The sequence below is a fragment of the Mustela lutreola genome, chromosome 1 (assembly GCF_030435805.1).
Source record: "Mustela lutreola isolate mMusLut2 chromosome 1, mMusLut2.pri, whole genome shotgun sequence".
NCBI lineage: Eukaryota > Metazoa > Chordata > Mammalia > Carnivora > Mustelidae > Mustela > Mustela lutreola.
In genome coordinates, this window is record NC_081290.1 from 272,642,626 (window position 1) to 272,665,625 (window position 23,000).

Sequence of the window (23,000 nt, forward strand, 5' to 3'; positions counted from 1 at the left end):
CTGGCTGTTGTCCAGTTTCCTGGTATTTCCTGACCAAGTCCTAGGTGCCCTGAGCTAGCCCCAAGTTCTCAGAGATGGATCATGGAAGGTGCAAGTCAGACTGGTCTCACTCCTCCTAGGTTATCACATTCTCATTTGGAGCCAGGAGGAAGCTGGGATGCGGACATGAGACCCATTAATGAAGGTGTGGACCAAGCCAGAGCTTGGAGCCACCTGAGAACACATCCTGTGTGAAGAGGCGGCTGTGTGTTAAAGGGCCAAAGGTATCCAAGTCTTAGGGTTGGAGCAGGGACACTGTGGCATGGGATGCTGTGGGACTGGGACACTGGCATGTTAACTGCTTTGGACTTAGCTCCAGAAACTTCTCCGGGGTTGGTACCCCAGGTGCTCCAAGGGTCTCTGCTATATCCAGCCTGGAGCCAAGCTTCTCCTGGGGCCAAGGGACTTCTCTGTTCTTTGACGTGCAGTGACAGAGGGATCAGGTAGTGGTCCTCGGTTTGTGCTCACGATTGGCGTGGCTAATAAAACCATACCCAACTGAGCTTCTGAGTGGATCTTCCAACACTGACCTGGCCGAAGCGCTCCCTGGGGCCCCCAAAGGAAGAAAAGGCACAGAAACCGCACTAAGAGTCTAGAACTTTCATTCTCCGGAAGTCACCTTAGCCCTGTTCTGGGCCACAGTCACAAGCTGGCCAGCTCACAACCTGCATGGGCCTCTGGTCCGTGGAGACCCCAGCCTCGCTGAGAGGGATAGTAGTGTCAGGTCTGTGCCGCAACTCATGCCCCCTCCCTCTCCCTCTCCCCCTCCCCAGCACCAACACCCTCCTGCCCTGCTCCAGCTGCAGGCTGACAAGATGCCTGAAGCATTATGTCTGACTCTGTAACAGACATAATGGCTTCAGGGGGACAAAGGAAAACTTGGCTGGCTGGCCTCTGGGCGATCCGGTTCCTTAGTGGCCAGTGTCCATACCCCCGATGTTGTGCAGTTTTTCCCACTACAGTAAGCACTGAGAGGCAAGACTGTGTCCTCTGAGCCATTTGCTGAAGAGTCCAGGCTGGAAGAGAGAGCAAGGCTGGGTTTGGGGGGTGGGGCGTGAGGCAGAACAAGCACTAACTCCTTCAGTTTTTCAATCCCGGGTCCTGAGTGAAGCTTGACTACTTGTCTACACTTCTGGTCCTTAGGAAGCATGGTGGAGGCAAATCTTGTCTGGAGAAAGCCGAAGTCCAACACAGTACTTGGTGAACAGGGAGGCACGTGAATGCTGAGTGACAGGTGCCAAGGGCCAAGCCGAGTCCCACTTGTTCATCTAGGTTGGGGTCATCAGAGAGAGGCCAACCCAGGGTCTCCCGTCCACGGGTTGGGGAGCAGCAACAGTCAGGAGCAAGGGCCCAGCCCCCCTCCCCTAGGAGGCAGAGGGAAGGGGGCTAAGTGGTTGTCAGGCATGATCTTCCCCATCTGCGACGTGGCGGTAGCCAGGAGGCTGGGCCTGTATCCGGAACAAGACGGTGAGGAGCAGCACGATGAGGAGGAAGAGGATGGAGCCACAGACAGCCAAGGCCACGATCACCTCTGGGCGGGGGAGGGGAAGAGAAAGTGCTTATCAGTGTTCGGCAGACAAAAACCCGACTGACTACCAGACACCACGTGCTCTTACAATGGGACATACCAGGTTAGTGACAAGTGCTATAAAGAAAAACAAAGCAAAGAGAAAAGGATGGAAAGGTAGTAGGTCAGTCATGGAAGGGCTCGCTGAGGAAGTGACAATTTGACCAGAGACCTGGACTCACGGAGACACTTGCATCTGAGAGAAAGGGTCTGAGGACAAGGGCGGAAGGGGTGGGTAGACGGAAAGCAAGTACAAAAGGCACTGATGTGGGAATACATTTGGCACCTTCTAGGATCAGCTGCGAAATAAGTATCACTACAGCAGAGTAAGTGAGGAACAAACAGATCAGAGCAGAGAATCAGACCAGAAGCCCCTGGAAGGCCATGGGGAAGGACCTGGATTTTGTTCTCAATGTCATAGGAGGCCACTGGAAGATTCTGAGAAGAGTAGTGATATGAACTGGTTTTATATATATGTGTGTGTGTGTGTGTGTGTGTGTGTATATATATATATACATATATATGTATATATATATATATATTTGTGAGTGTGTGTCTGTGATTTTATTTGACAGGGAAAGAGAGGAGAGAGGCAGGGAGAGGGAGAAGCAGACTCCCCACTGAGCAGAGAGCCCAATGTGGGGCTCATGGGATCATGACTTGAGCCGATGGCAGATGCTTAACTGACTGAGCCACCCAGTTGCCCCAAGAGGATTTTTTTTTTTTAATATTTTATTTATTTATTTGACAGACAGAAATCACAAGTAGGCAGAGAGACAGGGGGAAGCAGGCTCCCCACCAGAGCAGAGAGCCTGATGCGGGGCTCGATCCCAAGACTCTGAGACCATGACCTGAGCCGAAGGCAGAGGCCCAACCCAATGAGCCACCCAGGCGTCCCAAGAGGATGAATTTTAAAGGTCAAGCTGATAAGATCTAGCAGATCCTGCTAGTGACCCGGATGTGGGGTCTGAGAAAGATGGTATTCAAGAGGACTCACAGGGTCACCCTATGTAAGGAGGTAACGAATGTGGCATTCGCGAAGATGCGCGAACCTGGAGGAAGAGTGGATGTGGGGGTAAGAGTGTCTGGTGTCAGACACTGGTCTGCAGCTTGTCTGGTGTCGGCAGCTTGGAGAGACCTCAAGTCAGCAGCTGGATATGTGAGTCTGTAGCTCAGAGGAAAGGTCATGAATCTGAATCATAAAAGGATGGAATTCTGCACGGAGGTAGTATGTGAAGCCAAGAGGTTGGGTGGGATCACCTTGGGCGTGGGCACAGATTGGGGAAGGCCAAGATGAGACCTGGGCCATCCATTGTTCTGTGGGGAGAAAAAGCCAGTAAGGAAGCCACCTACAAGTCAGAAGAAAGCCAGAGAAGCCGAGGAAGTGTCTCAAGAAGAACAGTCGATTATATCATGCCCCTAAGAGATGAGAGAAGCTGAGAACTGATCAGGCTTTGATAAGAGGAGGCCATTGGTCCTTTACAAAAGTGGCTTCACTGCGGTAGAAGGTGACACACACTGTCTAGCGCCAGTCTGACAGGACAAGCACTGAGCAAACGGAACCAGAGTCTAGGCAAAGGATTCCACTTTCACAGGGAACAGAGACAGAGCACAGCTGCAGGAAGATGGGGCCCTCACGGGTCTTCGTTACACTTTCAAGATGGGACTGACCCAGGAAACAGGAAACACTGGGGCCCCACAAGTCCCTGTGGAAGTGACAAGAGATGGACCCGGAGCACCCGTGGGAGTTCGGCCTCTGGTAGTGGCTTATGCCAGCAAAGAAGCTGGAAGAACTGCTGGTGGGAGGACGAGCCCATGCTCTCCTGGACACCCTGTTTCCTCAGTGATATGAGAAGGGAGGGCATCGCCTGAGAATGAGGAGGAGGGAGAGGGTGAGGAATGGTCTCGGGGTGGGGAAGTGAACTGTCTAGCGACAAGAGTCAGAGGATTGGAGGTACAGCAGCTCTTTGGAGACCTGTGGGAAGGAACTGAAACCTGTTCTGGGATGTTCCTCGCAGAGGCAGGCAGCAGCTCACCTGTGTCCGCGGGCCCGCTTGCCAGCTGGCACTCCTGCTGCCAATCCTTGGGCACGACCGGCTCTGTGAGGTGCAGAAAGTCCTGCAGCGGGCAGCGGTGAGGGCAACCAGGCAGGACCAGAGGCCAGGGAGCCTTGTCACTCTCATTCCGGAAGTACATCTCCACCGAGAAATTCCTGAGGGTTGACAGGAGACGGAAGCTGCTCCGCAGGCCGGTACCCGAGCCCTGGGGCCGCCCACAGCCACCACACAAGTACCCTTCCAGAGGGCAGACTGGTGGCTGCACTCACCCGTTATCTTCCTGGTACAGTTCAAATATGTGGCAGGAGGCGTAGGGGGCCTGTTCCCCATTGTAGACGTCCAGTGCCATCTGCAGCGCGACCAGCGTGGTATCATGCTGTAAGACAGCGGAGCTCCCCTTCAGCACTGCTCCCCCGAGCCCCACCCCCAGGTGCTGGAGAGAGAGGAAATCCAGCTCCTTGCTTGACGACTGCACCCCGGGGACTACGGGAGCTCACCGCGGAGTAAACCAGCAGCTTAGGGAGCTGGGAGGAGGTTGCCATCAGGGTCAGGTTCTTCCGTATCTGAGCCAGCAGGACTCCTGAAGGAGAAGAGTCCCCAGTGTCAGTGGCACCGGCTTCCTCGTCTTCTGACCAGACCTATGTGTGGCCCTTCACCCTCTACTATCCTGGGTCTGATCACCGGCACAGGGAACTCTACTCAGGGGCATAGGAATCACGCAGAAAACTCTCTAGCACCTCTGTTGTCTAAGAGCTTTCGCATTTACAGAGGGAAGCAAGATAAAACAAGATACCGGTATTTCAACACAGACAGAGAGAGACCTGCCAATTTGTAAAGGAGCTGCAAGGCCCTGTCGGCGTCTGGACAATTACTCCCGGTTGGAGCAAATATAAACCTAAGCTTGCTTCAGGACGCACAAGATGGTGGCCGCACATGGGCGCCTGGCCTTGGGTGGGCTCGGGCAAGTGTGACAGCCAGCCCTCCCTTGGGGGCTCGGATCAGGAAACTGGCATGTGTATTACTCTCAGCCTTCTGGTCAAAGTGGCCCCTGGTGGTTCTCTGGAGGGGACAGAGGGTCTTCTGACACGGGTGACACTTAAGAATGTGAATGCTAGAAAAGAAGCGCACAAACTCGACAGTGGCCTTTCTACAGGGACAAAGGAGCTAAGCATTCAGAAGACTGGGGAGACTTTGGGGGCTAACAGGAGGTCTGGTTTCGAAGGAGCAGAGAGCACTACAGCTGGAGAAGGAAGCGTGGGAGAAAGCCTCCAGAGCAGATTTTTAATGCAGTAGGGTCCTGAGGAGGGGAGTGACGCGCTGCCCGCCACTCACCCCCCTGAAGCCGGGCCTTCTCTGCCTGCTCGTAGATCCCGAAGAGGAAGCGGAAGCTGAAGTCCTTTAGTCGGCTCAGACGCTGCATGGTTCGGGGTGAGGCCCAGGGCGGCAGGACCAGCCCGTGTGTTTGCTGTGTATCGCAGCGGGCAGGTTAGCTTCCCAGGCCTAGGCCAGAGCCTCTCCGGGGACAGCTCTCCTCCCCAGCGGGAAGGTGCCTGTGTGTGTGTGAGGGAGGGAGAGGAGATGAGACATGAAGCTGAGGGACTGGAACCAGGACACATGGCGGACAGGACGCAGGAAAGGAAGCTCAGGCACGGAAAGCGTGACTCAGCAGAATGGAGCCGGGCACCATGAGAGTTCTGGGTGGAGAGGCCAAGAACTGCTGACACAGAATAAACCATTTCCCACTCTGAGGTTCTTTTTCACCCATAAGGGAAATTCCTTGGTTTCACAAGAAGCGGCTTGCCTGGACCTTCCCGGTGGGAATGGTATCCAGGCATGGTAGGCTACTTGTCCTGGTCACCTGGGCCTGCGGAGGTTTGAGGGAAGAAAGGCCATACCTGGAACCCTAAGTGGGCTCACCTCACAGAAGAGTGTGTCATAGACATTCCAGACAGTCTCCAGTGTCACGTCTGTAAGCCCAGTCTCGTTGGCCACCATATCCAGAAATTGCTATGAAAAATGGATCAAGGGGATCAGTACTGCCCTGGGGGAAAGGGCCAGTGTGGTGACCTCCGCCTGAGCCCCACTCACTGCATTCTGAACACTCTCATTCTGATACTCTGGTGTCTGTCGGGTCTCGTTCTGCAGCTGCTCGTAACGGGGACATGGGCCCAACGGGAACTTCAGCAGCTGTAGACCGAAGTGGGGGGCATGGAACAGAGGCAGAGAAGGAGTTGGGGATCACAGCCAGGCTCACGGCCAGAGTCATCCCTCTCACCACCTCTAGGGAAGGGCTGGCCAGTCTTACCCTATCCTCAGCGATGGGCACAGTGTGGACGGGGATAGGTTGCCAAGAGATATTTGGGTTGAAACGCTGCATCCCGTTGGGAGGGAAGAGTCCAGCCAGGTTGGCCTCGGCACTCATGAGAGTGCGGTCAAAGTCTGTGCTTCGCACATAAACCTGCAATGACAACACCAGTCTCACCTATGGGGGTGGGGTGAGAGCTTTGGCCCCTCAGAGGGGCCGTGGCGGGAGAACCTGTCCTTGATGGTTACCCAGCAAATGGTGGCTGTCTCTGACCTTCCTTGTCCCTCTTCCCAGCAAAGGTCCAAACACTCAGCTAGGGGCTGGCTGTCCCCAGTCTGTGAAGAACTCCTGTGGAAATGGCTCTAGCTCAAATGCCCTCCCAGTCCCAAGTGCTTAGTCACTAAGGCTGTCAGTTCTGTCTGTCGGTCCGGTTTCCTAGTGATGCCTATCTCCCTATCAACATCACAGTCCTTGGGCGCCTGGGTGGCTCAGTGGGTTAAGCCGCTGCCTTCGGCTCAGGTCATGATCTCAGGGTCCTGGGATCGAGTCCCGCATCGGGCTCTCTGCTCAGCAGGGAGCCTGCTTCCCCCTCTCTCTCTCTCTGCCTCTCCAACTACTTGTGATTTCTCTCTGTCAAATAAATAAAAAAAAACAAAAAAAAAAAAACAAACAAAAAAAAACATCACAGTCCTTGAAGGCAGAAACTGTCTCCAAAGACATACACCCCTTTATGAAGTGGCTTAGAGATCAGGGAGAGGAAATAAGGAACAGAGATAATTCCTTGTGCAAAGGGAGTAGGATGCAGTAGGGCAGGGTCTTCAGTGGGGCAGGGCAAGACCAGGACAGAGCTGCCCCTCAAGGGAACAATAACATCGAGATGCCCGTGGCCAACAGTGGTAACCAGAGGAACAGCCAACCCCCTCCCTGGGGTGGAGGGCCTCAAGGAGCTGGAACACTGGCCGGTCTTCCCTGACATGCCTTCTCTACACGTGATCCCTGCTCTTTATCTCTTGGCCCTGGGTGGTTTATCATGTCACCCTCACTACAGTCTAAGCTCTGGGAAGACGGATATCCTATCTGTGTGCTGCACCATTAATGCAGAGTGCTAGCACAGCACTCTGCCCTTAGTAGGTACTTGAGAAGCATCTTGGATGGGAAATCCAGGTTATTTCACAGAATCAGAAAAGATTTCGCTAGGCCCTTAACCCTGAGCTTGGATGCTTGATCTATTTTGGCCCTTTCCGAGTCAAAGAGGGGCAACTTGGCCTCTGGGACTGTGCTACACAGCTGAGATGCCTTGTCCTGTAGGTGTAACCGAAAATGCACGGAAGGAGGCCAGAGTGGCCCAGACTCCTTGAGGGGAGAGCATGAGAACAGCAGGTTCCCCTCCCCTTGTCCCTTGGGCTCCCAGCCTTACCTCTTGCCGGTGGTAAGAGGTGTTGAGAAAGCCTTGGTAGCGCTGCCGCAGAGCCTGGCCCAGCTCCCAGTGCTGTTGCATCCCTTCCTGCGGACAAATGCAAGGGTTGACAGGGAAGGGGCAGCTCACACATCCCACAGGGCTTAGGCAGTGTTGCTTTCCAAATCTACCCTGGCTGGAAGTAGGAGTGGGTCAATCTGATCACAGAAGTCATTTATTAAGTGGCCCATTGTGTATGGCACCTGTCCTGGGCACAGAGGAAAGTAAGGTTGAGAAATCTGGTCAAAGTCAGCAGCCACGTGGGAAATGACAATTCGGTGGGGCCCCCAAGATCTCTGGTCTGCTCTTGAGGTCACTCATGCTACAGCAAACCCGGAGTGTGGCCCTGGCCTTTGACCCACCTTGGTTAGCTGACCAAACCCCTGAGGCCACTCATCTTCCTGATAGGGGTCCTTGGGATATGTCTTCACTGGTGAACGGTCTCCATGTCGGTATAGCTGAGGAAAGAAAATAGTTTGCCTCCAGGTCAGAAGGTTCCTTGATGGGGACACACGGCCCACCTTTGCCCTGCTGGGGAGGGAAGCCCTACTCCTTCTGTGAAGCCTTAATTCTGCCCACTGCAAAAGACCCCAGCTCGGAAGTCACTAACTTTGAATAGGTTCCAGAGATTCTAATTTGGCCAACACAACGCCAGGGGAGACTATAGGCAACGCCAAAGATATAGGTGAAAAAGGAAAAGATAAATGAAAGCAATGCAGGTGGTGGGAGAAATTGGGGGGAAATCACCAAAGGCTTAAGGGTGAGTCTCTTGACCGTTCGTTCTATCACATCCCTTTCCCAAGACAGACTCACCCAACCTATGCCCTGATACAGAACTACTAACACCCTGTCTGGCCCCCGAAAATAACTGGGGCTCCACTTCAATTCCAAACCGGGCCCCCAACCCTTCAGGCCCGGGGTCTCCTCCGAAACCCGATCATGAGCCTGGAGAGACCCCGACACCAGCCCAAGCCCCGCCCCTCCCTCTCACAGCGGGCCTGTGCCCTTCCAGCTCTCGGCGAGCCCTTGGGACATCCCATCTCTCATTACCAAGGTAACGAAGCGCAGACTCCGGGCCTGGGTGGGGGGCATCACTATCAGATTCACGCCAAGAAGGAGCTGGAGAAGAGCCGCCCCGCTCCACGCAAACTGTCTGCCCGCCATCACCGTTATAGACTATGCTGCAGAAAGAGGGTGGAACCCGCTGCGTGGCACCTCCAGCTGCCGCCCGGACGCACCCGTCAAGACACACGCCGGAAGTGCCTTCGCCGCCATCTTGCTAAAGGAGGGGCAGAGATGGTGGGAGAAGGAGGAATTTGGGAGGGAATGCATGTAGGAAGCCCGCGATGCGGCCGCGGCGGAGGAGCGTGGGAGTGTAGTGCAACCTCGCGCGGTAGAAGATGCTGAGGACCTCGTCTTGGTAAAGAGAACCCCGACCTCCGGTTGGCCCCCGCCACGAGACCGAATAACAAGGTGGCGCCAGCCGGACATCGGCTGGGAGAGCGAGCGCCCCCTCGGGCCGGGGTGCAACTAGGCCTGAGCTCAGAGCCAGAGCCGCTGCAGACTTCAGGCAAGGGTTGGAAGTACAGGGCACCCCGCTCCACGCCTCTACCTTCTGGTGGAATTTGAGCCTTGGCCCTGGCTCTTTGTCCCGGGGAGGCTCCCTCTGATGCAGGGCACAGCGTGTCAACAGTTCTTTGGACTCCCTATGCCCTTGAGGTTGGTCCCAGTGTAGCCTACAGCTCGTGCCTTTGAGCAAAGCTCCAGGAGACCTCTCACTTTCCGTTACAGTTTTTGCTTCCTCCAAAACGAGTGGGTTGCACAGTATGTTCAGACTTTGAAAAACCAAAGCAGTGAATCCACAGGGGAGGAATTTCAGACCAATGGGGAGGTAGATATTATAGGGATAAGGGGAAGGAGCATAACATAAAGTGGGAGTAAGTGGAGTTTCCGCAGAATCAGGGACCCTCCAGGCATCGGCCATTAGGATCCGGGTGCAGCCAGTTTGGCTTCGTGGCTTGGTGACTGAGCTGGGCGTGACTCACAGCTCCAGAATCACTAGACCCTTGGGGTGCTTTGATCAGATCTGCCCCCGGAAGTAAAATGACTAAAGATGGTTGGAAAAATAAAACCTGATCAGAACTATATGGGAGAAAGCAGGGTCATAATTTTGCCCTAGGACTTTGGATCCAATTACTTATGTATACCTTACAGAGTTATTATGGAGGAGTGAATAGAAATTGAGAACTGAAGTATGGGTAGTCAAATAGTTGTTAATCTTACTTAGTCACAAGGACCTTTCTGAATCAGATGAAAATTTACCACCCCCACCCCACCTTCTGGAAAAATGTCCACACACACAAATGGAATTTTGCATATAATCTCTAGGGTTCATGAAAAATGTCAGTAGTTTCCATAAGTCAGCATCTCTGAATCCCCAATCTAACCTACTGCCCTTACTTAAAAGGATAAGGAAACAAAATCAGAGAGAAGAGCTTGTCCAAGGTCACAGAGTTTAGGAGAACGGATTAAAACTCAAGTTTTCTGATTCCCAATTAGTCTTGAAAATGGACTGCTTCTTGCAGGCCACTCAAACTGCATTGCTAAACCATACTGAGTAGCCCCCAGATACTTTCAATAGAGATTTCTGACTAAACCTTTTCACATTGGTGGGGTTGAATGGCGGCACAGCTAATGGGCAAAATTCTGCATATTAGTGGGCATTCTTGAATGTTTCTTCTAATATATCCCTTACTCTTCTTGCAATGTAGCCAGACCTTTATGAATTCAGAATGTAAATAAATCTTGGGCTCACTAAATTTTGGCGAGTAGAACAAATTCATCTTTTGCTTTTCTTCCCACTTGCTAAAGTATGTCTGTATCCTTTGTGCCTGCAAGTATCCTATGTAGGAGGGATTGATGGAGCAGATATTTCATTTCTGTAGGGAAAAGAAATCCAGGAGGGGTGAAGTACATGGTGGAATCAAGAGCTAAGCCCTGGTTTCTTGACCCCCAGCTTCTGCATATTTTCTACCAGATGATTCTGTGGTCTCCATGCCTTGGTTCCTAACTATAGATACAAAAAACTAGGCATGTAGATAGATAGATAGATAGATAGATACAGGGGCCTACCCCAGACCAAATAAATTAGAATCTCTGAAAATGAGACCAGGTTTGGAAGCCACTGTTCCACCCTGTGTTGTCAGAAGCAAACCTAAATCCAGGTGAGTTAACTATTTTTTCCATCTGGGGAGGCAGTTTTGTGTAATGGAGCGAGGTGTTTTGTGTTTGTTTGATGATGAGCTTGAGCTTTTGAGTCTGTTACACCTGTGTTCAGATTTGATATTGGCCCACTTGTTAGTGACTGTCTCCTAGGGTTATATACGAGGATAAATAAAATAACACATGTAAAGATAAACGTATGTAGTAATAGATGTTACTTTTTTCCTTTTCACCTGGTATATCATCTCTGAACTTATAGGCCTGAGAAGCAGAAATTCCTGCGTTCTTCTCTGTCTTGTGATTGGAGGTTGGGCAGAGGTTGTTTAAGTGCCCTGCAAGATGACCCCCACACTGCATCTTTCCAGAATGGTGAAGGAGGGAGCAAGAACCCGTTTCCCCAGTCTGTCCCTCCGGACCATACCTTGTGCCCTGCCACATGGGAATTCACGTACTTTAAGGGGAATTTTCAAGTTTCATGTATGACTGTGAACTGGTGAATGCTCCTCTTTTTTACCTTCAAGGTTCCCCTTGCTGCAAGGAAAAGCCTCTGGTTCTAGGTTCTAGGTTCTAGGGGTTCACAAATAGGACCTGGAAGATCCCCAGAGGTTCTAGGATCCCCCAGGAGCCAAAGAAACCTAGGAAAGGCCCCACAGCACTGGGAGGCTTTGTGCCTAACACCTGTGAGCTGGTGGGACCATTCTGTGGGGGTGGGTCTGGCAGAGTGAGACATGTGACCCCAGCTGCTGATCATCTGACTACTTGCTCTGTTTGGGAGAGAAGTCCCAGCAGTTGGCCTGCAGAAACTCTGTGGAGATAGTGCCAGCAGGTTTTGTCTCCCATTTTCCTCGCCCTTTCCCTTTTCATGGGGTGGGGGGCAGGGGGAGGCGGCGCTCCTGAACCCCTGTAACCTTGAAGGGTTGGCTCTGGCAGTAAAGGGCTGCTGATGCTTCCTCCTTCTCCACTTGAGACAAAGCGAACTGATTCCTGCCTTGGAGGAAGATGGCGCCCTGTTCGTTGAGCAACTGGTGCTGACCTGGGTCAAGAGGGCTCCAGGTGGGGCTCGCGTGTGGTCACAGGGTCCTGGGCCGACTGAGGTGTCAGGAGAGGGAGCTAAGGATCAGGAGTGGATGCGAGAGGTGTTTTCCAGCCCCCAGAAGATAGGTCATCAAGGCCCAGAGCACGTGCCGTCCCACGTTCCTCATAACCAGGTGCTGCGGTGGCATCTCTGGCTGCACTTCTGGGGGTGTGGGAAGGTGGAGGAGGGAACTGGTTGGATGGTGTGGGTGCTGGGACAGGATGGCTGCAGTTTCCCAGGGGTTGGAGTCCCTGGTGTCTACTTTCCCAGGACAGCTGGGGCCTTGTGAAAATCGGGAAAGGAACACATGCAAGAGGAATGGAGAGCCTTGTGCTCGTGACTCAGAGATGCTCAGACAAGGCTGGTGGCCTTAGGCGGGGATGACCTTGTGAAAAGACGGAACAAGAGCTAAAACTGGAGGCAGAACTTTGAGATGGGGGGTGTCGGAGGGGCTTTTCTGAAATGCGAAAGTGAATACATGGGCAGATTTTGCAACACCAGGCAGCCTGCTGTCTTCTCAAGTCTCTGCTCTCCCACCCCCGCCTACTCGCCCACCCCACCCTGTGCTTCCTCCCATGTCTCACCACGCTCCTTCCCTGTTTCTGCTTTCCCTGTCCTTCTCCTGTCCTGTTCCTCCACACCCTCTGTCCACTCTTTCCCTTTTTCATCTCTTCCCTGGTGCCCTGTTCATCTGTTTCAGTCCCTCTGGCTGCCTGCCCTGGCCCTCTGTCCTTCTGTCCTTTAATGTGGGGCCCATGGGAACTGGAGTTCACAGCAAAACAGGAAGAGCCTGGGAGCAGGAAACTGGGAGCAGGGCAGCGGGTGAACAACCAGCAGTAACCTCAGCTCCTGGCCTCCCACATCTGGACTGAAGCATCCCCTGTCTCTCCCGCTGCAGCCCACCAGCCCTCGCTTCTTCCGTCTCAGTGCTCCACTGGCCACTGGACTCCGTGGGGTCCAGACAAGAGTATTCCTGGACTCTGACACAGGAGAAAGGAAGAGCACAGGGACTAGAGCAAGGACATCTGGATTCTGACCCCAGCTTGGTCACTGTGTGTGGTCTTGGCAGGGGCTTTGCCATGAGCTCAGGGCTCTCTGTGAAATGGTGCTCCTGTTACTTGCCCTCCCTCCTTCCTGGGAGCCCAAAAGGACCGAAAGAGATAGTGAGGGGTTTGTGTGTGGAAACAAGCACTGGAAGGTTAACAGTGCGCAGATTCGAGGCGATGGGAAGACCTGTAGATGAAAGGATCGAGGGGGAAGGAGAACTGCTGCTCTTTCTTGAACACCTACTGTGTCCCACCCCTTGAGCTGTGTGATACGTTGTGTACCTCTCATGACAACCGTATGTGGCAAACACCATTATTCTTACCATCCCTATTTTAAAGGTAGGGAAACAGGTTCAGAGATATGATGTAACTCATTTAATTAAGATCACAGTTAGAAAGAGGCAGAGGCAAAGCCAGGCCCAGAGCTCAGGTGCTGAAAGCTCAGGTGTAGAAGAGGATCATATTATTTTTTTTTGTTCACCTGTTCATTTAACAATCAGGAACATAGTTCCTGTTCTGTTGCCTGCTTTGTGCGAGGCCCTGTTCCATGGGTGACAGGGGAGATAAAATCAATAAAACATGGTGTCTCCTCTCAGGGATGGATCTCACGTTCCAGGCCGCAGGGCAGGATGGCTATGGCTGTAGTCTCAGTAGATGCTGGATAGAACCTACCATCACTTCAGATGAACGATTCCCAGATGTGAGAACCTGCATACCATCCCAGGTCCATCCTGGGCTGGCACCTGGGTCACCTGCCATCTCTGCCTCCACCCCCATCCCAGCCCTGCCATTGCTCCTCTCTCTCCGGGTCTCTTCACATCTTGGTGGCCCCCTGCAGGGTACCGCCACTCGGAGACTCCCTGGAAGGATGAGCACCGGTCTCTCCACCCCTGGAGTTATTATACTAATTTGGCTGAGGCCTGGGGCTAGTAGGGAGAGCTTTTGGCCCTTCCCAGAGGCAGGGGAGGAGGAGGGAGGCTGGGAAAGCAGGCTGAGGCTCAGTGTTGCAATTCCAGGCAGTGCCGGGACCTTTGCTCTACGAGGTGACTCTGGAGGCTGCCGGGATTGGGGTAGGGGGTGCCTGGGAGGCAGCCCTTCTGTAAGAGCGGCTAAGAGCCACTGGGGTGAGGAGAGGAAGGGGAGAGATGTGGAACTGGGCAGGTCTACAGAGAAATGGGACTGTCGTGGTTGGGGGCGGCGGGGGCAGGGGTGAGGCTGGACTGAGGGGGCGGGCGGTCGCGCTGGGGAGGAGTCAACATGGTGGGGAAGCTGCCCTGTGGGTGTGGGGGATGGCGGCTAGGGCTCTAGTCAGTCGTCTCCGGTCTGCCTAGCAGGAAGGAGAAGTGGCCCGACCCCTTGGCAGTCCCTCCCCTCAGCCTTTCCCCACATTACTTCCCCGGGGCTCCGGTCCCTCACTTGCTCAGCTCCGGCTCCCAGTGCAAGATCTCAGACAGGAGATTGCACCGCCCTCCCCTCCCAGCAAGGGGGCTCCAGAGACTGCCCCAGCCGGGAAGTCTGGTGGCCTGGGGATTCGGTGGGTCTGCTCCTCAGCACTGGCCTGGGGCTCTTTGTGTGAGTCTGGGAGGGAGCGCGTAGGGTCTACGCGGGTACCCTGGTATGGGTCTACAGGGTACCCTGTAGATCTTAGGGGTCTCTGGGGAGAAGTGAAGGATGATGATGGTGATGGCAGCCCAGGAAGCAAGAGGATTCTATTTGGGTCCAGAATAACTCCTGAGGGGTTCTGGGGGAGGGGATCCTGGCTGTGAAATGGAGCAACTCCTGGAGGTAGGAGGTTTGTGCTGGGACGCTGGAAAGTGACAGCAGTGAAGTTATCTAACAAGCAGTGAGTCTTACTGGGTGAGTGAGCCTCAATCCCATGCCCTAGTCCTGGCCAACTTTGGCTGTCCTCAGTGCTGGAGGAAGGGGAAGGGGCTCTGACAGAAGCTGGGCAGATGTGCCCAGACACTCTGTGATGGCCTGGAGGTGTCCCTCGGGGAGAAAAGGTGGCAAGGTGGGCACCTTAGCCAACAGCTCAGACTTTGGAGTCAGACCAGAGTTGGAATCTTGGCTCTACACTGTTGCCTAACTGTGTGGCTATAGGCAATTTACTTAATCTTTTTGAACCTCAGTTCCCTCGTCTATAAAATGGGTTTAAGAATGAAGTCATGACATCATAGGCGTATCTAGAGGAAGGCATATAAATCTTTAGCACAGCCCGATATATACATACAGAGCAAGTAAGTGTTGGCGGGTATATGAGTACTCGTAGGATCAGGAGGAGAAGGTTGATGAGGCCAGAGAGGGCCCCAGTTCTGAAGACAGTAAACTCGGTCATTCCTGCAGGACAGCCGCCTTGGTAATGTCCAGGGCTCCAGGAAGAGATGTCCCTGTGGCTGGAGGCCCCCGTGCCTGATGCTTCTCCTGGTAAGCGTCTTCACTCCAGCCCTCTCCTCTGAGCTCAGATCCCAGATCCTCTCCTCCCTCGGGAATCAGCCTCCTTCAGTACTTGCCTTCAGCTGTCCCCTGGAGAGCAGTCCAGAGTGGTTCTCGGTATTGCTTGCCTCCTTCTGCCCAGACTACCTCTGTGCTGGGTCTGGTGCTGGTCCTTCTCAAGGTGGGCTTGCCGCTGGGGAGAGCTGGCTTGTCTGGTGCCTACCAGCACTGGCTTTGATTCTGTCTGACCTCTGAAGTGGATGCATGTCAGCCCTTCAAGGGGACAAAGGTTAACATCCTCATCTAAGGTACTGAGGTGCAGGGGATTACAAGAGACTAGCCCTAGAGCCCACATAAACCCCAGGGTCCTGAAGCCTGAGCCAACATTTTGCTGCCCTCTAGGGGTAGAGAGAAATGAGCAGTTTCCCAGAAGGACACTAAGGAAGTGGATGGGAGGGACCTGAGACCCCCTTGTGCCTCTTTTTTGGGGCTCAGACTCTGCAGCGGAGCTGTGGGAGCCAGATGCACAAGATGCCAGCAGCCAGGCGCTGGGAGGCAACACCTGTATCCTCAGGGAGGAAGCCAGCACTCCCCAGTCCGGTGGGGGCTCTCTGGGGGCAGGGCTGGAGGCAGCAGAGCCTGCAGTCCTGCTCCCTGGGGTGGATACCCCTCCAGAGTCTACAGGTGAGGAGCTGTTGGATTTGGAGGAGGAAGGGGCCCCCTGGATCTGGGAGGGGTACCATAGGGCTGTTTACCTTATGAGACCATGGTTAAGTCCAAAGGCTTTGGATTCTACTAGACCTGAATGATCTGAATGTGAATTTTGTCTCTGCCTTGGGTCTTCCTGAGCCTCAGTTTCCTTATCTGTAAGATGGAAATAATAATAGTACGTATCTGTTACATTTGGGAGGATCAGTGCATGTAAAGGGCTCAGGCAGTACCTAGGACAGAATAGCACTTGGCACATGAGAGCTACTTTGTCATAACAGACTAGACAGCATGCACCGAAGGGGATGAAGTTCACTGAGTGCTCAGCGCAGTGGCCAACTGGGCACCAGGGGCTTTCTTCTTGGAGAGGAACATGAAGTCTCTCCTCTGTTTCCAGAGCTCCGTCCACAAAAGCGGAAAAAGGGGCCAGCCCCCAAAATGCTGGGGAACGAGCTGTGCAGTGTGTGTGGGGACAAGGCGTCCGGTTTCCACTACAACGTGCTGAGCTGTGAGGGCTGCAAGGGGTTCTTCCGCCGCAGTGTCATCAAGGGGGCGCGCTATGTCTGCCACAGTGGGGGCCACTGCCCCATGGACACCTACATGCGTCGCAAATGTCAGGAGTGTCGTCTTCGAAAATGCCGCCAGGCTGGCATGCGGGAGGAGTGTGAGTGTCTGGGGACAGGAGTCGGGGGGGAGGATGACGGGAAAGGGCTGCCGGGGTGTGAGAGTAGACAGGCAGCTGAGCCTACAGGGTCTTCCTACGTGGTCCCTAAGTATGAGTTAAAATCTCGTCCTTGACTTTACCCAGTGCTCTCTGCTTTTCTAGAGCCTCAAACTACCCCTCTGTCCCATCCTTGCTTCTTGTGTCCCCCTCTTCTCCCCTCGTCATGTCCAACCTTGTCCTTAGGTGTCTTGTCAGAAGAGCAGATCCGCCTGAAGAAACTGAAGCGGCTAGAGGAGGAGCAGGCTCAGGCCACGTCCATGCCCCCAAGGGTGTCCTCACCCCCGCAAGTCCTGCCCCAGCTCAGCCCCGAGCAGCGGGGCATGATTGAGAAGCTGGTGGCTGCCCAGCAGCAGTGTAACAGACGCTCTTTTTCTGACCGGCTTCGAGTCACGGTAACCGAGGGAACCGGGGAGAGGTGGCCGTGCCCAGAGCACCCACCGGCTTCTTGATCGCTGACTCAGTGTAGTTCGTTTTCTCCATCCTCGCCCTGCTGGGTAGCCTTGGCCCATGGCACCAGATCCCCAGAGCCGGGAGGCCCGTCAGCAGCGTTTTGCCCACTTCACCGAGCTGGCCATCGTCTCCGTGCAGGAGATCGTTGATTTTGCCAAACAGCTGCCTGGCTTCCTGCAGCTCAGCCGGGAGGACCAGATCGCCCTGCTGAAGACCTCTGCGATCGAGGTGGCTGGCAAGGCCGAGGGGTGAAGGGAGAAGCAGGGCGGGACTGTCTCCCACACTTCCAGACAGCCAGGTGGGGAGCGAAGGGGCCCCATGCCAAGACCAGCCTTCTGAGTCCCTGTTTGAGGTCTGCTACTTGCGTGCAGGTGATGCTTCTGGAGACATCTCGGAGGTACAACCCTGGGAGTGAGAGTATCACCTTCCTCAAGGATTTCAGTTATAACCGGGAAGACTTTGCCAAAGCAGGTAAGAACTGAGGTCAGAAAAGGATTGGGTTGGATGGAAAGACACTTTCTGTCACTGGGCTCATAGTGACTACAGAGACACAGGCCCAGGGTTTGGGGTTGCTGTATGCGGAAGGATCCATTTGTTTTTCCAAGACAGAAAGTTGGAGTGGTAATAGGCCTCTCTCAGCTGCTACAAAGAGACATCTGACCTCTGTTGCATTTGGCCAGTGGTTTTCAGTGTTTCAGGGAGCCCGAGGGGGTTGGGGCTCCTCTAAGTGTCCCCTTAGAGGAGGAACAGAGAGGTACAAGACGACCTTCAACCTCTCTATAGCCAAACAAGAAACCCCACTTAATGCTGTGCTTCTACATAATGTTTTGCTTGAAGAAACAATATCACAGCGAGGGAAAAAGCTCGAAAACTGCTGCAATGAGCCTTTTAGTAATTAGTGATGAACTTGGTTGTGCTCTTTAAGGATCGTGTGGACTGTTCCCCCTGCCCGCCACTCTTCTTCAGTTGCTTTTTCCAAAAAGCTAAAATACATGTTGGAACATGGCAATTTTAGGGCAGTTTTAGGATAAGAGTAACTACTCCCATCCTCGTGCTGTACCCTGGAGTGTTTTCTCCAAGAATTAGTGCACACACAGTGCTGCTCTTTGCTACTTGCTAGGGGGCTAAGCGGTATTGGCTTCCTCATATTCAGTTGCCGGTAACGTTTGTGTTATGGGAGTGGGGGTAGAAAAGCTTGGGAGGCTGAGAGGGTTTGGGAGGGACTAGAACTTCGACTTAACAGGAGACTGAGGAGTTGAGCACCTGAGGGCGTGGGCCTGTGAACTAGGGCTGAAGCAGTGACTTCATTCTCGGAGTTAGTAGGTTCTGGTTTCCAGGGCAGAACTCATAGTCTTCTCCGGTTTCTGGTGACAGAGCAGCTCACGTGCCTCTTGTTCCAGCACAGGCCCGCCCATGAGCTTTCTAGGAAGGCCTCCCTTAAACCCTAGCTCTGTGGCCATCAGTTGCCCCAGGTGCTGCTGGCGTATGTAGGCACCTGATGGGGCAATTTGATGACTTTCTCAAGCTTTCAAAGCCAAGCCCAGCTCCCTTTATCTGCCTGGTCCCCAAATGCTTATTATCCCCATTCTTCCAAAGCATGGCCACTGCCTCCTTCCTAGAACCCTCTTTTCTTTTCTTTCTTCCTTTTTTTTTTTTTTTTTTAAGATTTTATCTATTTATTTGGCAGACAAAGATCACAAGTAGGCAGAGAGGCAGGCAGAGAGAGAGAGAGAAAGGTGGAAGCAGTCTCCCTGCTAAGCAGAGAGCCCGATGCAGGGCTTGGTTCCAGGACTCTGGGATCATGATCTGAGCAAAAGGCATAGGCTTTAACCCACTGAGCCACCAAGGTCCTCCAGCACCCTGCTTTCTGAACGCTTCGCTCTTCCCCTGCCTGGGCGTTCCTTCAGCACTTGCAGACTCGTGCTGTCTGAATCGGCACCTAGTTATCGATACGTTGACGTGAGCAGTTTTGCTGCTGTCCTGTTTGCCTCTCATTTCCTTCTGTCAGCGAGGTCTTGGGGAGGAGGGGCAGGGGCGATCTTTTGTCAGGTCTCCGTCCGTCTCTGCGTCCACTGCTGTGTGTGCACGGGGTGGGCAGCTCAGGATGCAGACCGAGAGCAGCGGAGGCCCGTGCTCAGTGACCAGGAGTGGAGCTGGCAGGGTGCACGGCCCAGCTCCAGAACCTCCTCATCCTCTCTGTTCGAAGGGGCTGTTCAGCACATTTTGAGGCTCAACAACCCTCCAAGAAAGGCTTTATAAAATGGCTCTTGTCCATTCAGTGTCTCAACTGTCTCAACACACACTTGATAAACATCAGGGGAGAAGTACAGGAAGTGACTAATCAGGGAGCATCGCCTGGAAAAGTTAGCAGAAGGCTGCTGAGAGACAGCAGACAGACAGACACGGGCGGGGTGGGACGAGGAGACTTAGTGATGGGAGAAGTGTTCTTTAGGTGTCATGTCTGTAGGTCACGGTTTGTTGAACTTCACTCTCCTCAGCAAGAAGACTGGTTCTATGTTTTGAGTTTATTCATTCATTCATTTATTTAACAAATACTTCTATAGTAGTTACCATTCTAAGGACCCAATGAGGTACTATTATTATCCCCATTTTACAGACGGAAAAACCAAGGCTCAGGGAACTTAAATAACTTACCCCAGGTCACACAGCCTAATAAATGGTCGAGCCGGGGCTCGGACCCAGGCAGTGTGATGCCACAGCCCCTGCCCTCGACCACGTTGCGGTCTTCCGGCTGGGACATGAAACATGAAATGTATCTCTGGTATTCAAATAAGTAAGGCCAGTTGCCAGTGATAAAGCTTTCTTTGTAAACAGAAAGAAGCTTTGCCTCTATTTCTAGAGAATTCCAGTGACAGCAGTATTATCATTGAATCCAGCACCTCCTGTGTGCCAAGCACAACCCTACATGTTTTGCCTGCTTTATGGTTTCACCATCACAGCAGTCTTATACGTTCAGATAGGATTCCCAGGTCACAGAGGAGGCTTAGAAAGTTAAGAAACTTGCCTAATGTTACCCAGCAGAGCCCCGGGAGACTTCTTAGTGATTTCCTAACAGTTCCCTTAAGTTGAGGAGCTGGAAGAGAGAAGGAAGTTCCTGCTGCCTTTGCCGTGTGCCCCCGCCTCCCTTCTTCCTCCCCAGGGCTGCAGGTGGAGTTCATCAACCCCATCTTCGAGTTCTCCAGAGCCATGAACGAACTGCAACTCAATGATGCCGAGTTTGCTTTGCTCATTGCCATCAGCATCTTTTCTGCAGGTGCGAGCAGGGGCAGGAGGGAAAAGGAGCAAGAGATTTGCACCAAGCAGAGCTGCAGGCCCCATAGGGCAGGAATTGTGGGAGTGGAAGCCCTTGCTGTGCTACTTTGGGAGAGGCTGGGTGGGGTATGTCCCTATTTGGGGGGTTGTGATTTGGGGTATAAAACTAAGACCCTGGCCAGACCTGCTCCTCAACTCTGTTGGTGACCTATAGACCGGCCCAACGTGCAGGACCAGCTCCAGGTAGAGAGGCTGCAACACACATATGTGGAGGCCCTGCATGCCTACGTCTCCATCCACCATCCCCATGTGAGTCTCCCCTCCCCTCTTCTCCTCTTCCCCAGAGGCTCATCCCCTGACACACCTACTTTCCCTTCGAGAATCCTTCCCTGACGACATCTTGCACAGACAATTTGCTGCCTCTTCCACAATTCCCCTACCCTTGCCCCCTTCCCTGGGGAGAGGCAGAAACTGTACTTTGTCCCCTCCTTCCCCCAGGACCGACTGATGTTCCCACGGATGCTAATGAAACTGGTGAGCCTCCGGACACTGAGCAGTGTCCATTCAGAGCAAGTGTTTGCACTGCGCCTGCAGGACAAAAAGCTTCCTCCGCTGCTCTCTGAGATCTGGGATGTGCACGAATGACTGCTCTTCCCCCCCCCCCCCACCCCCATATCTTCTGTTTTCTGGGCTGGAAGGCTGATGTGCCCGGCTGCTTCCTAGAGGGGAAGCAGACTGAGAAGGGCAAACATTCCTCAGAGCTGGGCAAAGGAGTTCCTCGAGTGACATTAAAGGAAAGTCAAAGGGTTGGGAGTTTGGCTGCTGGGCAGTGGAGGGTCCTGCTGAAACTGCTCCATCTGAAGCCTGTACTGCCTCAACCAAATGGATGGGCCTGGGGGCCGCTTTGCACAAGGTTCTCCCAGGCCCTGCCCGTCCTGCCTCCACCACTTCCTGTGTTCCCCACAGGGCCCCCAGAGAAATTCTCCGCCGTCACTCTGTGGCTTGGCCATAAATGCCTCGGGGATGCCTCACTGATAGGCCTGGCGCTCTTTGTACAGAAAGACCAAAAGGAAGATAGGATGAGCGAAACCATTTCTGGGTTGGGGGTGGGGGCCCGGCCGCAGAGGAGGAAACCGTCGGTTAAGATCTGCTTCCAGACGCAGAGGAGGGAGACAAGTCACAAGTGACAGCCTTGGCCGTGAGAGGGGACCTCCTCTTACTAGTCCCATGAGGGTGAATGAAATGCTGACGGTTAGATGCCCTTTTCGTTTCATGATCCAGGTGGGATCGGGTTGTCTTTCTGAGGAGGAGCTTGGGTGAATTTTCAGAACTAACACCCCAGCCATGTACCTGTCTTCACACGCGCCTCCATAATGCCTCGGGTTTTCCGTTGGTACCTTAAAAAATAAATAAATAAATAAAAATTAAAAATTAAAAAAAAAAAAAAAGGAGGGCACAACAGTCCGTGCTCTAGGGCCCCAGGTTCTATGGAATGGGGAGGCTGCCCCGTTGCCGTTCGGGCCTGTCAGAAGGGCTGGACTCCATTTCCCACCGGACGCCGCGGCTCCGTTCACGCCTCCCCCCCTTCGCACGGCGCGCTCCCGTGTAGGTGAGACGGCGGCCGCGCCTTCCGGCATCGGTCCCCCCCGCCGTCCCTGAATTGGTAGGCTCCACCTCCGGGGCAGCAGGCTTTGCAGCCCTGGCTGCTGGGCACTTCCAAACCGCTAGCGGGGGGAGGGAGGGTGAGACGTGGGGGACGCTCAGAGAGTCTTGGGAGCAGTGTTATCTTGAGAAGTCGCCTCTAGATTAATCCACATCTCGTCGAAATAGGCTCTATTACCATGTAAAATTAAAATCTCTTCGTGCAACCTAGACAAAATGTATTCCTTTGGGTCCTCCCCGTGGCGCGCTTGGCACTGGGCTGGCCCAGCGTTCCCCGTCGCCCTCCCACTCCCACAAGGATAGGTGTGTGCGTAGCCGCCTTTCTCCCGAGGTTAGCTCCACCCTTCACCCTGGGCTTGGTGCAGCCCTGTCCCCCCCCCCCCCGGTGGTGCGTGGTACAGCCCCCGGCCCCCTCAACCTCTCCCTCCCTCACTGGCTCCGAGTGGTACGCGCCCCCCGGTGCAGACACGGAACTGGCGCGCGCTCGAAGCTGCGCCGGAGCCGGCGAGCTTCCGACACTCCGCTGCCGGGGGCCGTCTGGCTGGGCCCGGCCGGTTCCCCTAGGATCGGGAGGTAGGAAGGCCCGGGCCACAGGGGGTCCTGGGAGGGTATTTGGGACGGGGCACCCCGGGGGAGACGGACTTTGAGAGGAAACAGGGGCTCTAGGGGAAAGCCACCTTTGGAGAGGCCCTAAAGGAGATGGGGGGCGTGGGGTCTGGAGGGGGACGGCGGGGGGTCCTGAGGGAAGGAGGCGGGGCTAGAAGGGAGGGCACGCTCGGAGCCGCGGAAGAGGTGCGGGCTGCAGGACTGGGCTCAGCTGGCGGTGGCTGGACTCGATTCCGGCCCGGCTGGCGGGTGGCGCTGGTCGGAGCGTGGGCGGGGGAGAACTGTCCAGCAGGTGAGGGGGCGGGCAGAGCTGTCTTGCCGGGGACGGAGCCGGGATAACCACCTGGCGCGCGCGCGCCGTGTGCACCTTATATTTG

The 23,000-nt window shown here is 54.1% G+C and overlaps 4 protein-coding genes across 63 annotated transcripts in view; 3 read left to right on the plus strand and 1 right to left on the minus strand.

Moving 5' to 3' along the window:
• The window catches only part of DDB2 (damage specific DNA binding protein 2), a 23,360-nt gene extending 22,269 nt beyond the window's left edge, over positions 1-1,091 (plus strand). For both annotated transcript variants that reach the window (XM_059141885.1, XM_059141876.1), the window contains one exon: positions 120-1,091. In XM_059141885.1, the coding sequence (XP_058997868.1) occupies positions 120-169 (50 nt within the window). In that variant the 3' untranslated portion in view covers positions 170-1,091. The remainder of the gene's footprint in view (positions 1-119) is intronic.
• Positions 625-8,640, minus strand: ACP2 (acid phosphatase 2, lysosomal). 2 transcript variants are annotated; one of them, XM_059141915.1, is made up of 11 exons: positions 8,475-8,638; positions 7,787-7,882; positions 7,386-7,472; positions 5,969-6,121; positions 5,752-5,850; positions 5,581-5,670; positions 4,996-5,128; positions 4,161-4,243; positions 3,933-4,039; positions 3,643-3,818; positions 625-1,570 (listed from the first exon to the last, which is right to left on the minus strand). In XM_059141915.1, exons 1-11 carry the CDS (start codon positions 8,586-8,588, stop codon positions 1,437-1,439), a joined length of 1,272 nt encoding a protein of 423 aa, XP_058997898.1. In that variant the 5' UTR covers positions 8,589-8,638; the 3' UTR covers positions 625-1,436. The 2 variants fall into 2 exon arrangements, with proteins under 2 accessions (XP_058997898.1, XP_058997906.1); XM_059141923.1 differs by lacking the exon at positions 5,752-5,850 and having other exon boundaries at positions 8,475-8,640.
• Positions 8,641-8,708: 68 nt separating this feature from the next.
• NR1H3 (nuclear receptor subfamily 1 group H member 3) lies at positions 8,709-22,191 on the plus strand. 9 transcript variants are annotated; one of them, XM_059141745.1, is made up of 10 exons: positions 8,709-8,844; positions 15,111-15,191; positions 15,696-15,884; positions 16,306-16,572; positions 16,816-17,024; positions 17,131-17,310; positions 17,454-17,553; positions 20,243-20,356; positions 20,570-20,664; positions 20,854-22,191. In XM_059141745.1, exons 2-10 carry the CDS (start codon positions 15,149-15,151, stop codon positions 20,998-21,000), a joined length of 1,344 nt encoding a protein of 447 aa, XP_058997728.1. In that variant the 5' UTR covers positions 8,709-8,844; positions 15,111-15,148; the 3' UTR covers positions 21,001-22,191. The 9 variants fall into 9 exon arrangements, with proteins under 9 accessions (XP_058997728.1, XP_058997758.1, XP_058997748.1 ...); XM_059141775.1 differs by lacking the exon at positions 8,709-8,844 and adding an exon at positions 8,865-9,143; XM_059141765.1 differs by lacking the exon at positions 8,709-8,844 and adding an exon at positions 11,717-11,854.
• A 170-nt stretch (positions 22,192-22,361) lies between these two features.
• The window catches only part of MADD (MAP kinase activating death domain), a 39,779-nt gene continuing 39,140 nt past the window's right edge, over positions 22,362-23,000 (plus strand). For all 50 annotated transcript variants that reach the window (XM_059141249.1, XM_059141443.1, XM_059141302.1 and 47 more), the window contains exon 1: positions 22,362-22,590. The gene's annotated coding sequence lies outside the window, so the exon portion shown is untranslated. The remainder of the gene's footprint in view (positions 22,591-23,000) is intronic.